The sequence below is a fragment of the Clupea harengus genome, chromosome 14 (genome assembly GCF_900700415.2).
Source record: "Clupea harengus chromosome 14, Ch_v2.0.2, whole genome shotgun sequence".
Taxonomy (NCBI): domain Eukaryota; kingdom Metazoa; phylum Chordata; class Actinopteri; order Clupeiformes; family Clupeidae; genus Clupea; species Clupea harengus.
Genome location: NC_045165.1, coordinates 9,455,193 through 9,470,294, shown reverse-complemented (window position 1 = coordinate 9,470,294; position 15,102 = coordinate 9,455,193). Strand labels below are relative to the sequence as shown.

The 15,102-nt window shown below is 44.3% G+C and overlaps 2 protein-coding genes across 3 annotated transcripts; one reads left to right on the top strand and one right to left on the bottom strand.

Annotated features, from left to right (window-relative positions):
* Positions 1-31: 31 nt before the first annotated feature.
* On the top strand, positions 32-4,844 carry dmac2l (distal membrane arm assembly component 2 like). The gene is made up of 5 exons (XM_012817114.3): positions 32-150; positions 876-994; positions 1,411-1,619; positions 3,503-3,674; positions 4,295-4,844. The coding sequence occupies exons 2-5, from the start codon at positions 885-887 to the stop codon at positions 4,407-4,409; spliced, it is 606 nt and encodes a 201-aa protein (XP_012672568.1). The 5' UTR covers positions 32-150; positions 876-884; the 3' UTR covers positions 4,410-4,844.
* On the bottom strand, positions 4,514-14,245 carry cdkl1 (cyclin-dependent kinase-like 1 (CDC2-related kinase)). Of its 2 annotated transcripts, none has more exons than XM_012817118.3 (10): positions 13,946-14,245; positions 12,614-12,847; positions 10,984-11,105; positions 9,942-10,014; positions 9,024-9,114; positions 8,527-8,727; positions 8,336-8,418; positions 7,943-7,999; positions 7,463-7,624; positions 4,514-7,129 (listed from the first exon to the last, which is right to left on the bottom strand). In XM_012817118.3, the coding sequence occupies exons 2-10, from the start codon at positions 12,779-12,781 to the stop codon at positions 7,022-7,024; spliced, it is 1,065 nt and encodes a 354-aa protein (XP_012672572.1). In that variant the 5' UTR covers positions 12,782-12,847; positions 13,946-14,245; the 3' UTR covers positions 4,514-7,021. The 2 variants fall into 2 exon arrangements, with proteins under 2 accessions (XP_012672572.1, XP_031436298.1); XM_031580438.2 differs by lacking the exon at positions 13,946-14,245 and adding an exon at positions 12,958-13,133.
* Positions 14,246-15,102: the final 857 nt, after the last annotated feature.

Below are 15,102 nucleotides of genomic sequence, written 5' to 3'. Positions count from 1 at the left end.
GCGTTTACGTCATTTGTACGTCCATTATCCGACCAATGAGGGCGCCTTAAGCCTGACGTGCCTTACGTACGGGGTGAGAGGTCGTCGTAGCAGCGTAGTAAAGAATGTAAATAATGTTGGCATTGGCTCTTGCAGGAGGTAACAGGAAAGGTTGGTGATCAGTGGTAATTGAACATGATTCGTAGCTACAGTGAAAGATAACGTTACTGTTTTGTGTTTAGTTGTCGCCTTTAGACGTGTGCTTTCTTTGTCAGTAACAAAGTGGTGTCACTCAACAAGGTGGAAAAGACACTGCTTAGTATGCTATGTTAAGTGTAATTTAATTGCGCCAAATCATGTGTACCTGGCCATCTCTTGTAACAATATGTATTGTTGTGTCATTAACGATACCATCTACGTGTGTTTTCGTTGTCAGTGACAAAGTGGTGTCACACAACAAGGTGGAAAAGACACTGCGTAGTATGCTAGGATATGTTAACTGTCATTTTTTGTGTGTAGCTGGCCATCTATTGTAACAATCTGTATTGTATCATTAACGATAGCATCCGTAACATAATGCGTATGAGTAAGTGCGTAAATGTATTAGCTAAGTTTAATTAGATGTCAAGGGCTGTTTGACTTTGGAACGGAGGTATAATTTAACCACTTGATAAGCACTCGTGAGTTTAGGTTGAAACGCTGTCTGATGATTTCAGTTCAGTTATAACGGAGAAACTGTAGAAAATCATGGGAAAGCCTGATTAAGCCTGGCGACATTGTTAGACAATCACCTTGCAGTTCTGTAGTCCCACAAAACCTAACTGTCAAGTTTATTAATTATTTTGTAAAAGTCTATCCACTTCTCAAAAGTGTCCTGACGATGTTATATTTTTCAGCATTTGAAAATGAGATTATTGTCGAGGACAGCTCACTCAGTGCTTTGCACGCCGAAGTCTCTACTACCATCAGGGGGCGCCAGACCATTTTGGGGTTGGCTGAACGCTGTTTTCAACAAGTGAGCCACAGGCCAAGCCCTTGGAGGCAAGCCCTCACCAGATCATTACATTTTAACTCCTCTCCCTCCGTTAACCAACTAATTGTCTTTTATAAATAACATGTTCCCATAGCCACTTTCAAGCCAAATGGTTCTCAGACAGATCTCTTGTAGTGCCAGCTTTGAGGAGGTTAATCCATGATTTATTCGAATCACAGGTTGCCTGTTAACAATAGGCCTATCTCCTCACAAACAATACACCAGCCTGAACCAATCTGAGCCCATTTGTGTCAGATGGACTGTAACATGGATGAATTAGAATTACGAGGGGGTGGTTTACTTCTTTAAAGTATGGATAACACTTAGTTACTGTGTTATTTTGTGTGTGTGTGTGTGTGTGTGTGTGTGTGTGTTTTTGCTTTTTTGACCTGTCTGAGGGTGGACCATGAAAGAATAAAAGCTGTGGGTCCAGACCGGGCAGCGGCAGAATGGCTGCTTCGGTGCGGAGCGAAAGTTCGGTTCCAGGGCTTTGAGCGCTGGCAGCATGACTACAATGGCCTTCCCACTGGCCCCCTTGGCCGCTACAAGATCCAGGGCATCGACGCCACAGAGTCTTGCATCATGTACCGCGGATTTGACCATCTGGGTGAGGAAGTTACTAAATAGCACTAAGACAAAAGTTCCCTACTTGCATTCTGGGGCTAGTTTGAAACTGTAGCTCGGGAACCTAGAACAATCCAAAAACCCTTTGACATTATTTTCTGGTTTGGTCTAAGTATCAAACATTTGATGTTTATGTTCGTGAATGGATAGGAATACTATTAAGGTGACAAACCTCTCAACATCTCTCTCTGTCCAACCCCCAAAAATGTGCTTTTCGAGTGTAGATTGCCAGCATTTCGTTTAAAGAGGAAAGGCTTTGACTGAGCACAGGATGTCCTGGGCTAGCACAGTTACTGTTGAAGTGCAGTGTGTCCTTCAGGTATCCAGGGAAGTGGTGGTTATCTATCCTATTCGAAATATTCTTTAGAACATTCTGAAACTTCTGTATTTACAATCATTCAAAAATGAGTCTACAATTGAGATGCCAGTCATCTGCATTTTAAGGAAGTCCTCTGTGCATTTGTTTTATAATGAATAACTCTCCACAACAATCATGAGAGCCTTTCTGTGGGCTTCATGATTATACAACCTCTTTGATTCCCTTAATTGTGTGAACACAGCAGCTGCCAGCTGTCTCTATTCCCCGTGCTTGGCTTCTCTCTTCAAGTGATAATTCAATCCGCTGGCCCACAGTGTGTGTGTGTGTGTGTGTGTGTGTGTGTGTGTGTGTGTGCGTGCGTGCGTGCGTGCGTGCGTGCGTGCGTGCGTGCGTGCGTGCGTGCGTGTGTGTGTGTGTGTGTGTGTGTGAGTGTGAGAGTGTGTAAGTGAGCGAGTGAGAGAGAGAAAGAGCGAAAGAGAAAGAAAGATAAAGGAAGGAATAGAAAGGTGAGAGATCTCTAAAGGAAGGAGTGAAAGTTACCTACGAGTGTGAAAGGTCATTGTGAAAGTCAGCTGCTCTGAGAGGCAGCTGCGCGTGTGTATTGGTGACGTTAGTGAGGAGGATGTCTTACACAGAAACAAAGACATCACTCCCCTGTCACCTCAGATCACCTAGACTCGGCGTAAGACAAGGGGAAAGAGAAAGGGAGAGACGGTTAACAGAGAGCCCTTTAAATGACACACACACACAACGCTGTCCCTATGTGTGCAGTTAGATTGATGCCGCTGTCAAACCTGGATCATGCCTCCATCTGGATCTCCATTCACTCTTGTACTGCTGGTGCAGACATATTCAAAGACTTCAGTGAGAGAGGCCAGCACATTAATCAATCAATCAATCAAACCTCATCACTTTGATCATTTTATTTCATTTGGATTCATTTGCCAACCTCACTTTAAAAGTATTATATTGCATATTGGCAATATCAAATATTATTCTATTGGTAATTCAGACACTTGTAGCTGGTAACAACATGGCATTATGGATGTAAGTATAAGGGTTATGATGTGTAGCCACGGATAAAGGGTGTCTGTAGCCTCGGTAGTCTGTTGCCTCTGCAGCTGTACTAAAAGCACAAAGCCCAGTAACCCCGTGTGTCCTCTTGAGTTTCTCCACTGAGGAAGAATCATTTTTATTTAATCAGGATGGTTTTCGTGCCTAATGACAGTGATGTCATGTCAGTGGCTCAGTGAAAGTGGCCTCCCAGTGGTGTACTCCTGATAGCTTCACAGCAAAGAGAGAGGAAAGAGATAAGAGAAAACCACTTTTGCCAGTCAAATGAATAAACAAGATGCAATAATAACCAGCATCCAGGTCCTTTTCAGAACTAATTTTCAGTTTTTACATGAGAGTTGAGATGTATTGGCATGGGATTTAGAATCATAATTGTCACTGCAGTGCTGTGAAATGAAGGGGGAAAGACTTGTGAAGTGAATGTGACTAATATGTCTTGAGTGTTCTAAATGGAGATTGTGCGCTGGTTGTAGATGGCTTGGAGCATGTGGAGGAAGTGAAGCTGATTAGGAGCATCTACATCGAGGACGCCTGCCTGGAGAGGCTAAGTAAAACGCAGAGCCTTCAGGAGAGTCTCCGTCGCCTGGAGATCGTCTCCTGTGGCAACGTCACAGACAAAGGCCTCATCGCCCTCCACCATCTGAGGTGGGTGACCTCATCAGTGTGAAGGAGAGGGGATGGGAATATTTTAGTAATAAGAAAGATGGTTGATGGATGACTTTCTTTCACTTTCAGAAGTTTTTTGCACCGGCCATATAGTTGATGAGATTATGACATTTAGAGGCAGGAGACCAATAGGGTTGTCAACAAACAATGATTCTGACAACAATAATAATAATAATAATAATAATAATAACTCTCCATTGGAGAATAATAATAAAGGAAATGTATATGCAAACTAAGACTATGTGTATGTTTTGGGTGAACACACTGCTGAGACCCCCGGGGCATGGTAGGTGTGTATTTCTGGGCTTCATAGGGGAACAGTGGAGGAATTGAGCGCCTCCTATCTGTCTGGAGAGGATTCACAGCTACAAGGGCAAAACCACTGAGGAAATTGTATTTGACTGAGAGCTGGAATAGCCTTTAGTCTATCATAGAGATAATGGTCATTGTGAAAGATTCACCTCTCTATCCATGGCACTATCTGGTAATTGAAATGGTCAAGTACTTTGAACATTAAGTGTGCTATATAATAAATCCCCCTTGCTTTGTACTTGACTAGTGTCGAGCCGGCTGTTGTATCTTTGATGTTGCCCCTGTAGGAATCTGGAGTATCTGTTCCTGAGTGACCTGCCAGGGGTGAGCGAGAAGGAGACCACAGTTGACCGAATACAGACCTCCCTGCCCCAGCTGGACATTGTGCTGGACCTGGGCTGACATTCCCTATATGGACGCTGTGGTGTCCGTAACCATAGCAGCACTGCTGTCAGCACACATGTCAAACAGGAACAGAGCTGAGAAATAACTGCGAGATGCATATGGCTTGTTCACGGCACTTTATTTATAGCAACAAAGAAAACAGTTTGAGAAAAAGAGATGTTAATATCGTTTCGCTATGTTCATCTAGGTGTCAAACATTATTATTATTACTCCATAGAAAAGTACTACAGAAGCATTGGTATTATTAAGAAAGCTTTTATGCATGCATAAAGAAGCTAAAAATTACAAAGACCTATGACTTTGGAGTCATGTAATTCATTGATTTGGCATTTGGTGCAAGTCAAGGGGAGTTGTAGGGCTGTAGAGCACCACTAGTCAGGTAATATATATGGTTCCAACCTCTCTGATTAATAAAGCTACCTTAAAACTTTACATTTGTTCTTTTTTTTTACTTCACTCAAATTAACAGATGGCTGCATCTGAAGAGCTGCTCAGTAAATAAATCAATATTTTGCTAAATCGAATGACAAATTTCTGATGGGGTCTGTGCTGTGCTGTGCTGTGCTGTCACTGCGTTGGATGACCCTGGGTTTGACTCTGGACATTATCTGCAGGGAGAGTGTGAACTGGGCTGGCGTTGAGGTTATCTTCTGTGACCTCTGTCACTGCAGCCAGCCTGTCTCAACGTTACCATTTGTCGGTGTCAAGAGTCGGTGTCATTTTTACCTGCTATCTTTCCTACTTCTTGCTTAACGTGAGCGTTTAGTCTGTCTCCAACAACTTTTTGAAAGTCGCATTTGTGTAGTATGGTATTTTTCTTATATCTGATCTGAATATCTGAAGAGTTAAAATTTGTTTTTCAACAGCTCACCAAGTGTTGCTGTAATTATTACAACAGCACACTGACCTAGATCAAAATGGCAGCTGACCAGGCAGTGTTAGTGCTACCCTCCAAGTATTTTATTTAAAAGGCTCTGGTACCAGCTGGCTAAAGCTCGATGCTAAGAGGAAGATGCCCCAGGTAAGTGCCAGTGTGTCCTAATGTGTGAGATGCGTCAAATGAGGTGTTGGCCATCTCTTTTCAGTGACCGCTTCGCTTTCTGAGTGTGAATCCAGTCTTAGCCTGAATCCAAACTGGCAGGCAGGCCTGCTGATTCACTGAGCAAAAACAAGATCGCTTTCCCTCCCAATGTGGTCTTGTCATCAATGATCCCCTCCCATCGATATGGAACCCCCAAATACAGCTCTAGAACATGTGCGTAATTCACTACAATCATGTCATTGATTAACTCTTATATACATTTAAAAAAAAGAAAAGAAACAAACAATTATACAAAATGAACAATCATATTTGGCAAACAGGAAAAGGCAGTAGAGTCTTGTAGTCCCTTTGCTGTCTACATACAGTTAGCAGAGCACTGACTGCTCATAATCAACATTCACAAATACATCCAATAACTAACAAATGCAACCTGAAGTAGTTTACTAATCAGTAGCTGAAAAAAAAGCTCTTTGTAGATAAGGTGTTGCAATGCATAGAGAAGCATCAGACCCTATAGATAACTGCAGTGAGGGCTTAGAACCAGACTAAGTTCTGTACTAAACCTGTTAAGACTGGAAGGAAGGGAATCAGGAGTGGGCCGTCTTATCCTGAAAACACCTGTGTGACTGCAGGAGTTCAAAGCAGCAAATCAGGAGCCTCGAGTACCCTTAATCAACCATGTGAAGACTGTAGGAACATTCATGGTGTAGTACGTTCTACTTTACCTTTAGAACGGTTCTGAAACGTGTACTGTGTGCTATGTTCATTTCTTAATATATACATACATTGTATGCATAGTCTGTGCCTCAGATGTTTTTTTGCAGGTGTTTACATTTATCAGAGACAGAAAAACTGAAAAACGGGAACATGCTTGAAATATTAAGAAACATGAGGTTTTCAAACATGGCTTTAGATTCACATGATTGTTTTTTAAAAACAACAAAAACACTCTGCTTTTGTAAATGAGGGAAGGGTTTTAGGCATGACACTTCCTGTAAAATGCTCTTGGTGTACAATAAACCTGCAGCCACACTGGGTGTGAGATTACTGAGATAATGACTAAGATTACCCGCTCTTGCGTTAAATGGTTACCACTCCTGAGAGGAGCTGATCAGATAAGGGTTACCAGTTTACGTCATCTTAAACTGGCTATCTCAAAGGTATTTTGTGTAATACAGTGCAGAAGTGCTGTTCCTGGATCAGGCAATATGTCAAGGAGCTATAAAACCTAGCAGTCTGGATTACAAGAGTACTAGTGAGCAGTTGAGTGAACAGTTTTTGGTAGCTTAGTTTCACCTCAGACCTCCCTGTTTTTGTTCACGCTTCAGTGCGTCCTCACAACAAGGGATATTCCTGCACTGGCCACTTCCCTCCTCTCTGCCGTCCCGACAATCTGATTGGATCGTCTTCTGCAGTGTGTGAGAGCGAGGGGTCTCCGTAGCATTGGCTCATCCCTGAGTTATCCAAGGAAACTGCTGGTATGCGTGTGTGTGTTAGTGTGTGTGTGTGTGTTAGTATGTGTGTGTGTGTGTTTGTGTTTATGCAGGAGAAGGTTTGTATGTGCGTGTTAGATGTTGGGGAGGTGGTAGTTGAATTTGCGCAGGTTGTTGAAGTATTTGTTGTTCCTGTTGTCCAGGGAGGGGAAGATGCTGCTGCTGGTTAGCTGAGGCAAATACTGAGAGAGAGAGAGAGAGAGAGAGAAAGAGGGATCAACACGATAACTCCACTCCTACAAACAGCTCATACCCTGAATCACCCTACACAGTACACAGTATAAGTAAACTTATGTCACTTCAACCTACAATAACACACCATCATGCCATGGTTATAAAATGATCTCAATACACTACACAATCGTACTATTCAACTGGTAGATTTTGGTGTGCTATTGAGTCATCACCTCCTGTAGGGAATATTTATACACTGAGGGACACCCAAGAAACAACAGGGCAGTAGACGGAGACAGTGATGATGATGATGTCATGGCAGCGTCTCCACGGAGACTCACCCCAGGAGGCAGGTGTTTGCGGGGTTGCCGTGAGCGTCTCTTGGTGGCCCGGTCGAGCTCTCGGGCCACACTCTCGCTCTCCTCACGCAGGCTGTCGAAGTACGGGTGCTCCAGTAGCTGCCCACACGTCAGTCGCTCTGATGGATCCATCCGCAGGCAGCCCTGGGGTCAGAGGGTCAAGGTGCAAAGGTCAACTCTGTTAATCTGAGTATTTATTTATTGTGGTCAAATTAATTTAATCTCTAATTTCAATAAACTACCTTCTTGCAAAGTGGTGCTGGGGGGACAACAATCATGCTAACACCAAAAAGTTTAATACACTACAAATATTCTATGCCCAATGGCCCTGTTCACTTTGAAATTGGTGATGTTTTCATGCCGCTATGATGACTACACACATCTTGACTGGGTAAGTGGGATTATTATATTGGGCTGGATCCTATCATTTTGTCTGGTTATTTCTGTGAGTGTGTGCCTTACCTTCATAAGACTGAGCGCTTGGTAAGTGAGGTTTGGATATTTCTGCTCCAGAGTCTCCTAGACACACACACACACACACACACACACACACACACACACACACATTATTAGTATAGGATTACCTCATAGTAAACACTGTATTCCCTCTACATCTTTGATTAGAGTGTTTTTTTGTGCGTGTGTGTGCGCGTCTTCCCTCTGGGAGTGTGTGTGGAAAGTTTGATATGGCAGGATGTTTGTGTGTGATTAACTATTTGTGGAGGGATTAATAGCAGATTAATTGTGTGTTGCTCAATGTGGCTGGGGAGCAAACAATGTGTGTGTGTGTGTGTGTGTGTATGTGTATGTGTGTGTGTGTGTCTGTGTGTGTTTGTTTCCTGCTTGTCCTCTCACCATCTCCTGTGGCTCAGGGACTGATACTCCACTGAAGAACTGGTTGGTGCTGAAGACCTGCTGGTGCCTGGGGATCAGGTCCCCTACAGAGAGAGAGAAGTTAGGTTCCATACAATACTGCGCACACACACACACACACACACACACACACACAGAGTTACACCAAAAATCCTTCCTGTTATTTCCCTTACCCAGTGTTTTCCTGATGAGGTAGAGCTGGTCCACGTCAGATTTGCCCGGCCAGAGGGGGGCGCCAGAGAGCAGCTCAGCGAACACACAGCCCACTGCCCACACGTCCACTGGGGGGCCATACTGTGTGTCCCCCACCAGCAGCTCAGGGGCCCGATACCACCGGGTCGCAACGTAATCTGTGTAGTAGTCACAGGGACCGGCTGTGTACGTACGGAGGGGGAACAGAGATTGAGAAGGAGGGAAGGGGGCATTTGACAGGGAGAGAGAAAGCAGAGCGATAAAGGTGAATGAGAGAAAGTGATGAAGAGGCGAAGGAAAGAGCAAGGAAGGATAGAGGGAAATATGGAGAAAGGGGAGAGAGAGAGAGAAGAGAAAGAAAGAGAGTGAGATACAGTGATAAGCTAGACAGAACACATCCAACTGGCAAAGAGGACATTCTGTCCCAAAAACATGAATTAAGATGGTGGGGGAACTATGTTAAGGGTGAAGTACGTACTGAGGATCCGGGCGAAACCGAAGTCACAGAGCTTAATGACCTGCTGTTTGGTGATGAGGATGTTCTCTGGCTTTACATCCCGGTGGATACACTGCAACATACCCCAAAACACACACACATACAGTATATATATACAAAAGAGCAGTAAACACAAATTATACACTGATACAGAAGGCTGGGAAGTAACATGAGGCAGCAGATTTGACCAAATCTAAAAATAGCAAGAGCAAGTTTTTGTTCCTGTGTAATCACCTGTAACTACTTGACCCTGCCCTTCCCCTTAGAGACTGGTTTGATCAAAAGAGCTGAGCACATCTCTGTAGGATTTGTTGTTGTATATGTTGTGGGGTTATTTCACTTGTTTATTTAAGTGCTTTTTACTGTTCTAGGATCTGTATAATATTAGAGGTTAAGAATGAATATGTGGGGAGAGAACTGACAAAGTGAATTGCCTCTAGCAGAGGAGAAAGGAACGAGCCATCCCTCACCTCACCTTTAACCCTACAAAGAGGCCCTGTGGAGAGGGGGCTGTTATTACTGCCTTGCTGTGTGTTGTTAGTGTGTGTTTGTGTGTGCGTGCATGTGTGCGTGCATGTGTGATAACAGCCTGCCAGTGAAGAGAAAAGAATTCTTATAAAGGACAACTATTAACCAGCTCTGAGGGGGGAGGGGGAGACAAGTTGGAGTGAAGGAGACGAGAGAGAAGTAGATGTTGGTTCTGTACACGTTAAGCACACATTAACACGGCTAACACAGCTGTGGAGAACACAAGGAGCAGGGACTATTATAGAAACACAGGTGCGACAGAGACTAAAGAAACATGGATAAGACAGTAATGGTTAAAGAGGTGAACTGGTAGAAAGAGACGCTCACTCACACACACACACTCACTCACACTCACAGATTGTGAAGTCTTACGTTTTGTTTATGGCAGAAGTTGACAGCCTGGAGCGTTTGCCAGGTGATGCTTTTCACCAAGTGCTCAGGAACTCTGTGGTGTGAGACACGAGACAGGCTTCAACAACAACTCACCACTACTGTCCTCTACTCTAAAACACTGCCCTAAAATCAGTCCACACCCCACTGATATCTACTTCTTCACATCATGCCATTGGATGTGCTAGGCGCATGGTGTGTCTTGGTTTCAGGAGAAGTGAAGGATGAAACTTTGTCTCCCTTCCCTGGATTAGGCACATTAATACAGTCATGTTAAAGACTCTGTCTCCCTCTTTCTCTCTCTCTCTCACTCACTCTCTCTGCTTTTTATCTCTCTCTCAGGGACAGAGGAAGTATTGAAGTAGGGTTTTTTGTCAGTAGTGCTAGCTTTGGGGTTTGTTGATTCAGAGGCCATTTAACAGGGCTGTCGAGGGAGAGGCCTAAAGCTAGAGTGGACCGTTTAACAGCCTTGCCCCCCCGCACACACACTCCCCAAATGCTGTGGCAACGCAGTACCGCAGTAACCTCCTCAGAACGACTCCCTCGTCCTCTCCTCCCTGTGCCAGCATCGAATTCTAAGGCATACCATCACAATAAACATTCCGCAACAATCAGCTCCAACGCCATGGCAACAGTTAAACAATATGGCTGCCAGAAAGCCTGGACCATGCTGGACAGCCTCTTGTTAAAGAATGTGGAGTGAGTGTGTGTGTGTGTGTGTGTGTGTGTGTGTGTGTGTGTGTGGAGAAAGTGTGTGTGTGTGTGTATAGAGAGTGTGTGTGTGTGTGTAGGGGGGGGGGTTGAGACAAAACAGAGGGGGCCTAAAAATGTGTGTGTGATCTGTGCGTGTGTGTTCAGTGTTCAGGACTTCAACAGAAACTATAGAATGGTGTACATACAGTATGCATACATTATCATGGCAAGAAAACAGAGAATAGCTCTGAGGCTCTGTGGTTCTTTCCACTGTGTAACTCTGTGTTCTCAGGTGTGTGTGTGTGTGTGTGTGTGTGAGGGACACACTTACCCGTGGGGGTAGCGGTCCAGCTCATTCAGGACAGTGTGATCACAGTACTCAAACACCAGATGCAGCTTGCGCTTACGGCGGAACACCTCGATTAGGTTAACCAGGTTACTGTGCTTCAGTTGCTGTAGGGAGAACACACACACACACACACACACACACACACACACACACACACACACACACACACACGGAGGTGGGCTGAGTAACCACTAATGGCCAGTAGCCCTCAGGGGCAAGCTGATGCACGTCTTATCAAACACACATTGTAAGGCAAACAGGGTGCTCGTAAAAAACACACAGGCTCGTCAGAAAACACACACTGTGACAAACAGATCATTGTCAGGGACAACTGGCTGCTGTTTCAAACTGATTTCTAGGCTCCCGAACACGCACAACCTATTTTTCCTGACCTACTCGTTAACAACAAAGTTTTCAACTTGCCCATACCCCAAGTTACGACCCTAAGTGTAATTCTGACATTTTTGCAAGAGGTAAGAAATCACATGCTGCCCCAAGATAGATCTATAACCTCTTGCATCAATAGCGTCAGACACAATGGATTGTTATGAACATGCTCAGCATCAGTAGCTGTTAGGATGAAAAATGTCATACTCATGCAGCCAAAATCAGGGGGTGTTAGAGTACGGTCAGATGCAGGAATTTTCTGCATGCTTCATGCCTCTGCGTATGAACACTTACTGAGCCCTGGACGGTGGCAGAAAGCAAACACTAAAACAGGAGGGAACAGATGGAGAAAGCTCGCTGCTGTTCCGCATCCAAATAGGGTAACTGGAGATGGGTCTCTAATCTAGCCTAGTGCCACCTTCTTTGGCATCTGGGCACGGGCACAAGGCAGAGGTGTGTGGTAAGCGATGTGTGCGTGAGTGTGTGTGTTGCTCAGCTAGTCTGGCATCAGGGCACAGATGGGAAATCTGTGAGAGTTTGTGTGTGCTCCAGAATAACACCCTCCTGAACACACCATTCATGCCACTTCTCCTGGCATGGGTACAGAGGACTGATGTGTGAGTGTGTGTGTGTTTTTTTTTCACAGCCCAGGACTGTTCTACATTCATGAAAACACACACATGCTACAATAATGAAAACAAATAATTCACACATCAACTTTTCTTTGATGATGTCATTTTATGACTACAGAGGCAGGGTTATTATTAACAGCAGTGTGTGTGTGTGTGTGTGTGTGTGTGTGTGTGTGTGTGTGTGTGTGTGTGTGTGTGTGTGTGTGTGAGAGAGAGAGAGAGTATCTTTTTGTATACCTGACTACCAGAATATTGTTCTCTCTCTATCTCTCTCTCACACACATACACAAAGAATAATACACAGTATGTAGACACAGCAGGTCACCCCAGCGGTTTGACGCCCAGTGCATCCAAACTGACCACAATCAGTTCCATAAAATGGATAGAGAAACTGACCATACAGCGATTAAATTGACACTGCCTTTCCTTTACTGCCGTTCCTGACCTAGATATGAAAACAATGCCTTTCCCTGAGCAATATTAGTCACCCCCTATCTTGTTACTAGTTTACATCCTACTTTCCGTTTATTTTTTTTTAGTTTAAGCTTTAAATAATAAGAACTGGAAAAGTACAAAAGTGTAAAAGACGTTACCTTAAGCATACGGATTTCCCGAAGGGCAATCTTCTTGATGATGGGGTCATCCTCAGATTCTACGAACTTCTTGATGGCCACAATCTGGCCCGTGTCTTTGTTTCTGCATTTGAATACGACTCCGTATGAGCCCTCTCCAATCTTTCCAATCTTTTCATACTTTTCCATCCTGCAAAGCGGTGGCTCCCAGCAGGAGAATCTCCACCGCGGTGGTGCAGTGCTCACAGGCACGACCTGAGATTAACGACAAACTTTATTTACAGAAAACTCCCAGGAGCCCATATAACATCAGATGTTTGCCCATAGGTTATTTTAGATTGTATGACTTTATTATTGCGCTATACCTTATTGCTTTTATAGGAAATCATTACAGGCAGCATTTCATTCATCTTACTTTGTCCAATGCGTTTGGCGTTTTTCAGACCCAACCGCTAGCTTTTAAAGTTATCACTTATAGTCACATTTATAAATGTATTTCCAAGTTATCACTGTGCAAATGATTCAAATGTTTAAATCGCTTTGTTGACCAGAACACTTATTTGAGCCTGGGTTTTCTGTTTTGGTGAACTATATCATCCGCAGTACGAGCAAGATTCTGTGGGTCTGTGGCGCATTCTGTGGGTTGACCATCCGCAGCTAGGCTACGGAACAAATGGAGGCAGTGTGTTCTAAAAGCCCTATTTGCAGATGCACTAATTTTCTTTCATCACGGGGGTTAGAGCAGGCCTTTGGCCGATGGGTTGTTCTATCATCATGTGTGATATAGGCTACTTCAGCGCAAAGCTAAACATTCTATGGACTGTCACAAAACCACGCTGGATAAGCAACAGGTGCAACTGACTGTCACCGCTATAGCCTCCCAACATTCAAAAACACACAGCATCAGGCGGCGCGTAGTCTTCATGCAATACGATTTGACCATCGGGGATTTGTAGAACAACAAATGCTTGGAAAATTATCTCTGGGCAACGGGTGAATGACTGCCCTTATCGCTGGCATACAATTCGATTACTTCGGATCAAGAGATCAATTAACCTGGTCGCGGCAACACTACACCTGAACGGGGGTACATGAAGATAATGTAATGCGAGAGAGCAAATGTAAAAAACCAAACCAGCTCTCGGAAAAATAAATCTGTCACGGATTACGCAAAAATGCATAAAGTACGCATTGCATTAGGCCGGGCAACATAGTTGCTGTGCATCTATATGCTTGAGGAGGGCGACAATTTTAAAACAGGTTCCCACGTAGCCATAGTTGAGACTACTCTGGTCGAAAAAGAAACGAATGTAAAAAAATATTAAAATAGGTTTAGACCAAATGTTTACCTACCTGTTCTAGAACGAAAAGCGAATCGGATCTGTTGAAATAAAACAGGTGTAGCACAAGACTTCCTGTTTTAATCGCCCGACTCTTGTGAAGGGATGTGTTTGTATTGTTGGTGACCGGATGAGTGTAAGCGTCTGTATGTGGGTGGATTAGTTGAGTGGGATACTTCTTGCCCAGGTCTTCGCTTTTACAGTCTGGTCCCCATAGGAACTACAAAGCAAGCTCCACCCCCCTCAAGCTGAGAGCCATATCTCCCTGCACACACATTCGCCAATGTGACGCTTCAACTCTGATTCATAGCAATACATCACACACTCACTTTCTCCATCTCTCTCTCTCTCACACAACACGCACACTCTCTTACCTGATAAACTCAATGCGGGCTCTGCGTGTGCCTGAGGATGAAAAGAGGCTGTGGAGCATCACACTCTCTCTCTCTCACACACACACACACACACACACACACACACATCAATGGTCCCTAGCGGCACGGATTCTCTGATTCCCTCATACACAGAGCCTTGTCATAGGGATCACAGACAGAAGCACCTAATTCTGGGCCCTGTGCAGTTGTGTCATCAGGTTCTTATGACTGAATGGATTTTTAGATGTAGGGGCAAATACAGATTCTCCTTCACTGATAGCAGTAGTTTGTTCCATTATTTCCAACTCTGAGGGAAATCATTACACATATGTTACTTGATGAAAATGCAGGGGGTTCCTTCAACTCTACATGTTTAACATCAAAACAGACAGATATAGATGGATAGAATGAGCAAGCGAGAACAAGAAAAAGAGAAAGAGACACAGAGGGGCCTTCACCGTGCCAACCGCTGGTGCGATGACGACAGTCTCAATGTAATTAATTTACCGTCAGTCTGAGTGGCGGGCAGCAGATATCTGTGCAACGCCAGCTCTTTATAAACCACCAGAGGCCCTACAAATAGACCTGCCCTGGGGACACACAAACATCACCCTCACACCCCCTCTAATGCTGCTCTGCCCTGGGACACACAAACACACACACATCCATCATTCCCCTTTAGGCTACCACTGCCTCCCTGGAGCCCTGTTTTGACACGGGCACCCACGCAACACTAGGATGATGGGGAACGATGGAGGGATGGGGACTCGCTGCACTAAATTTAGCTTCTAGTGCG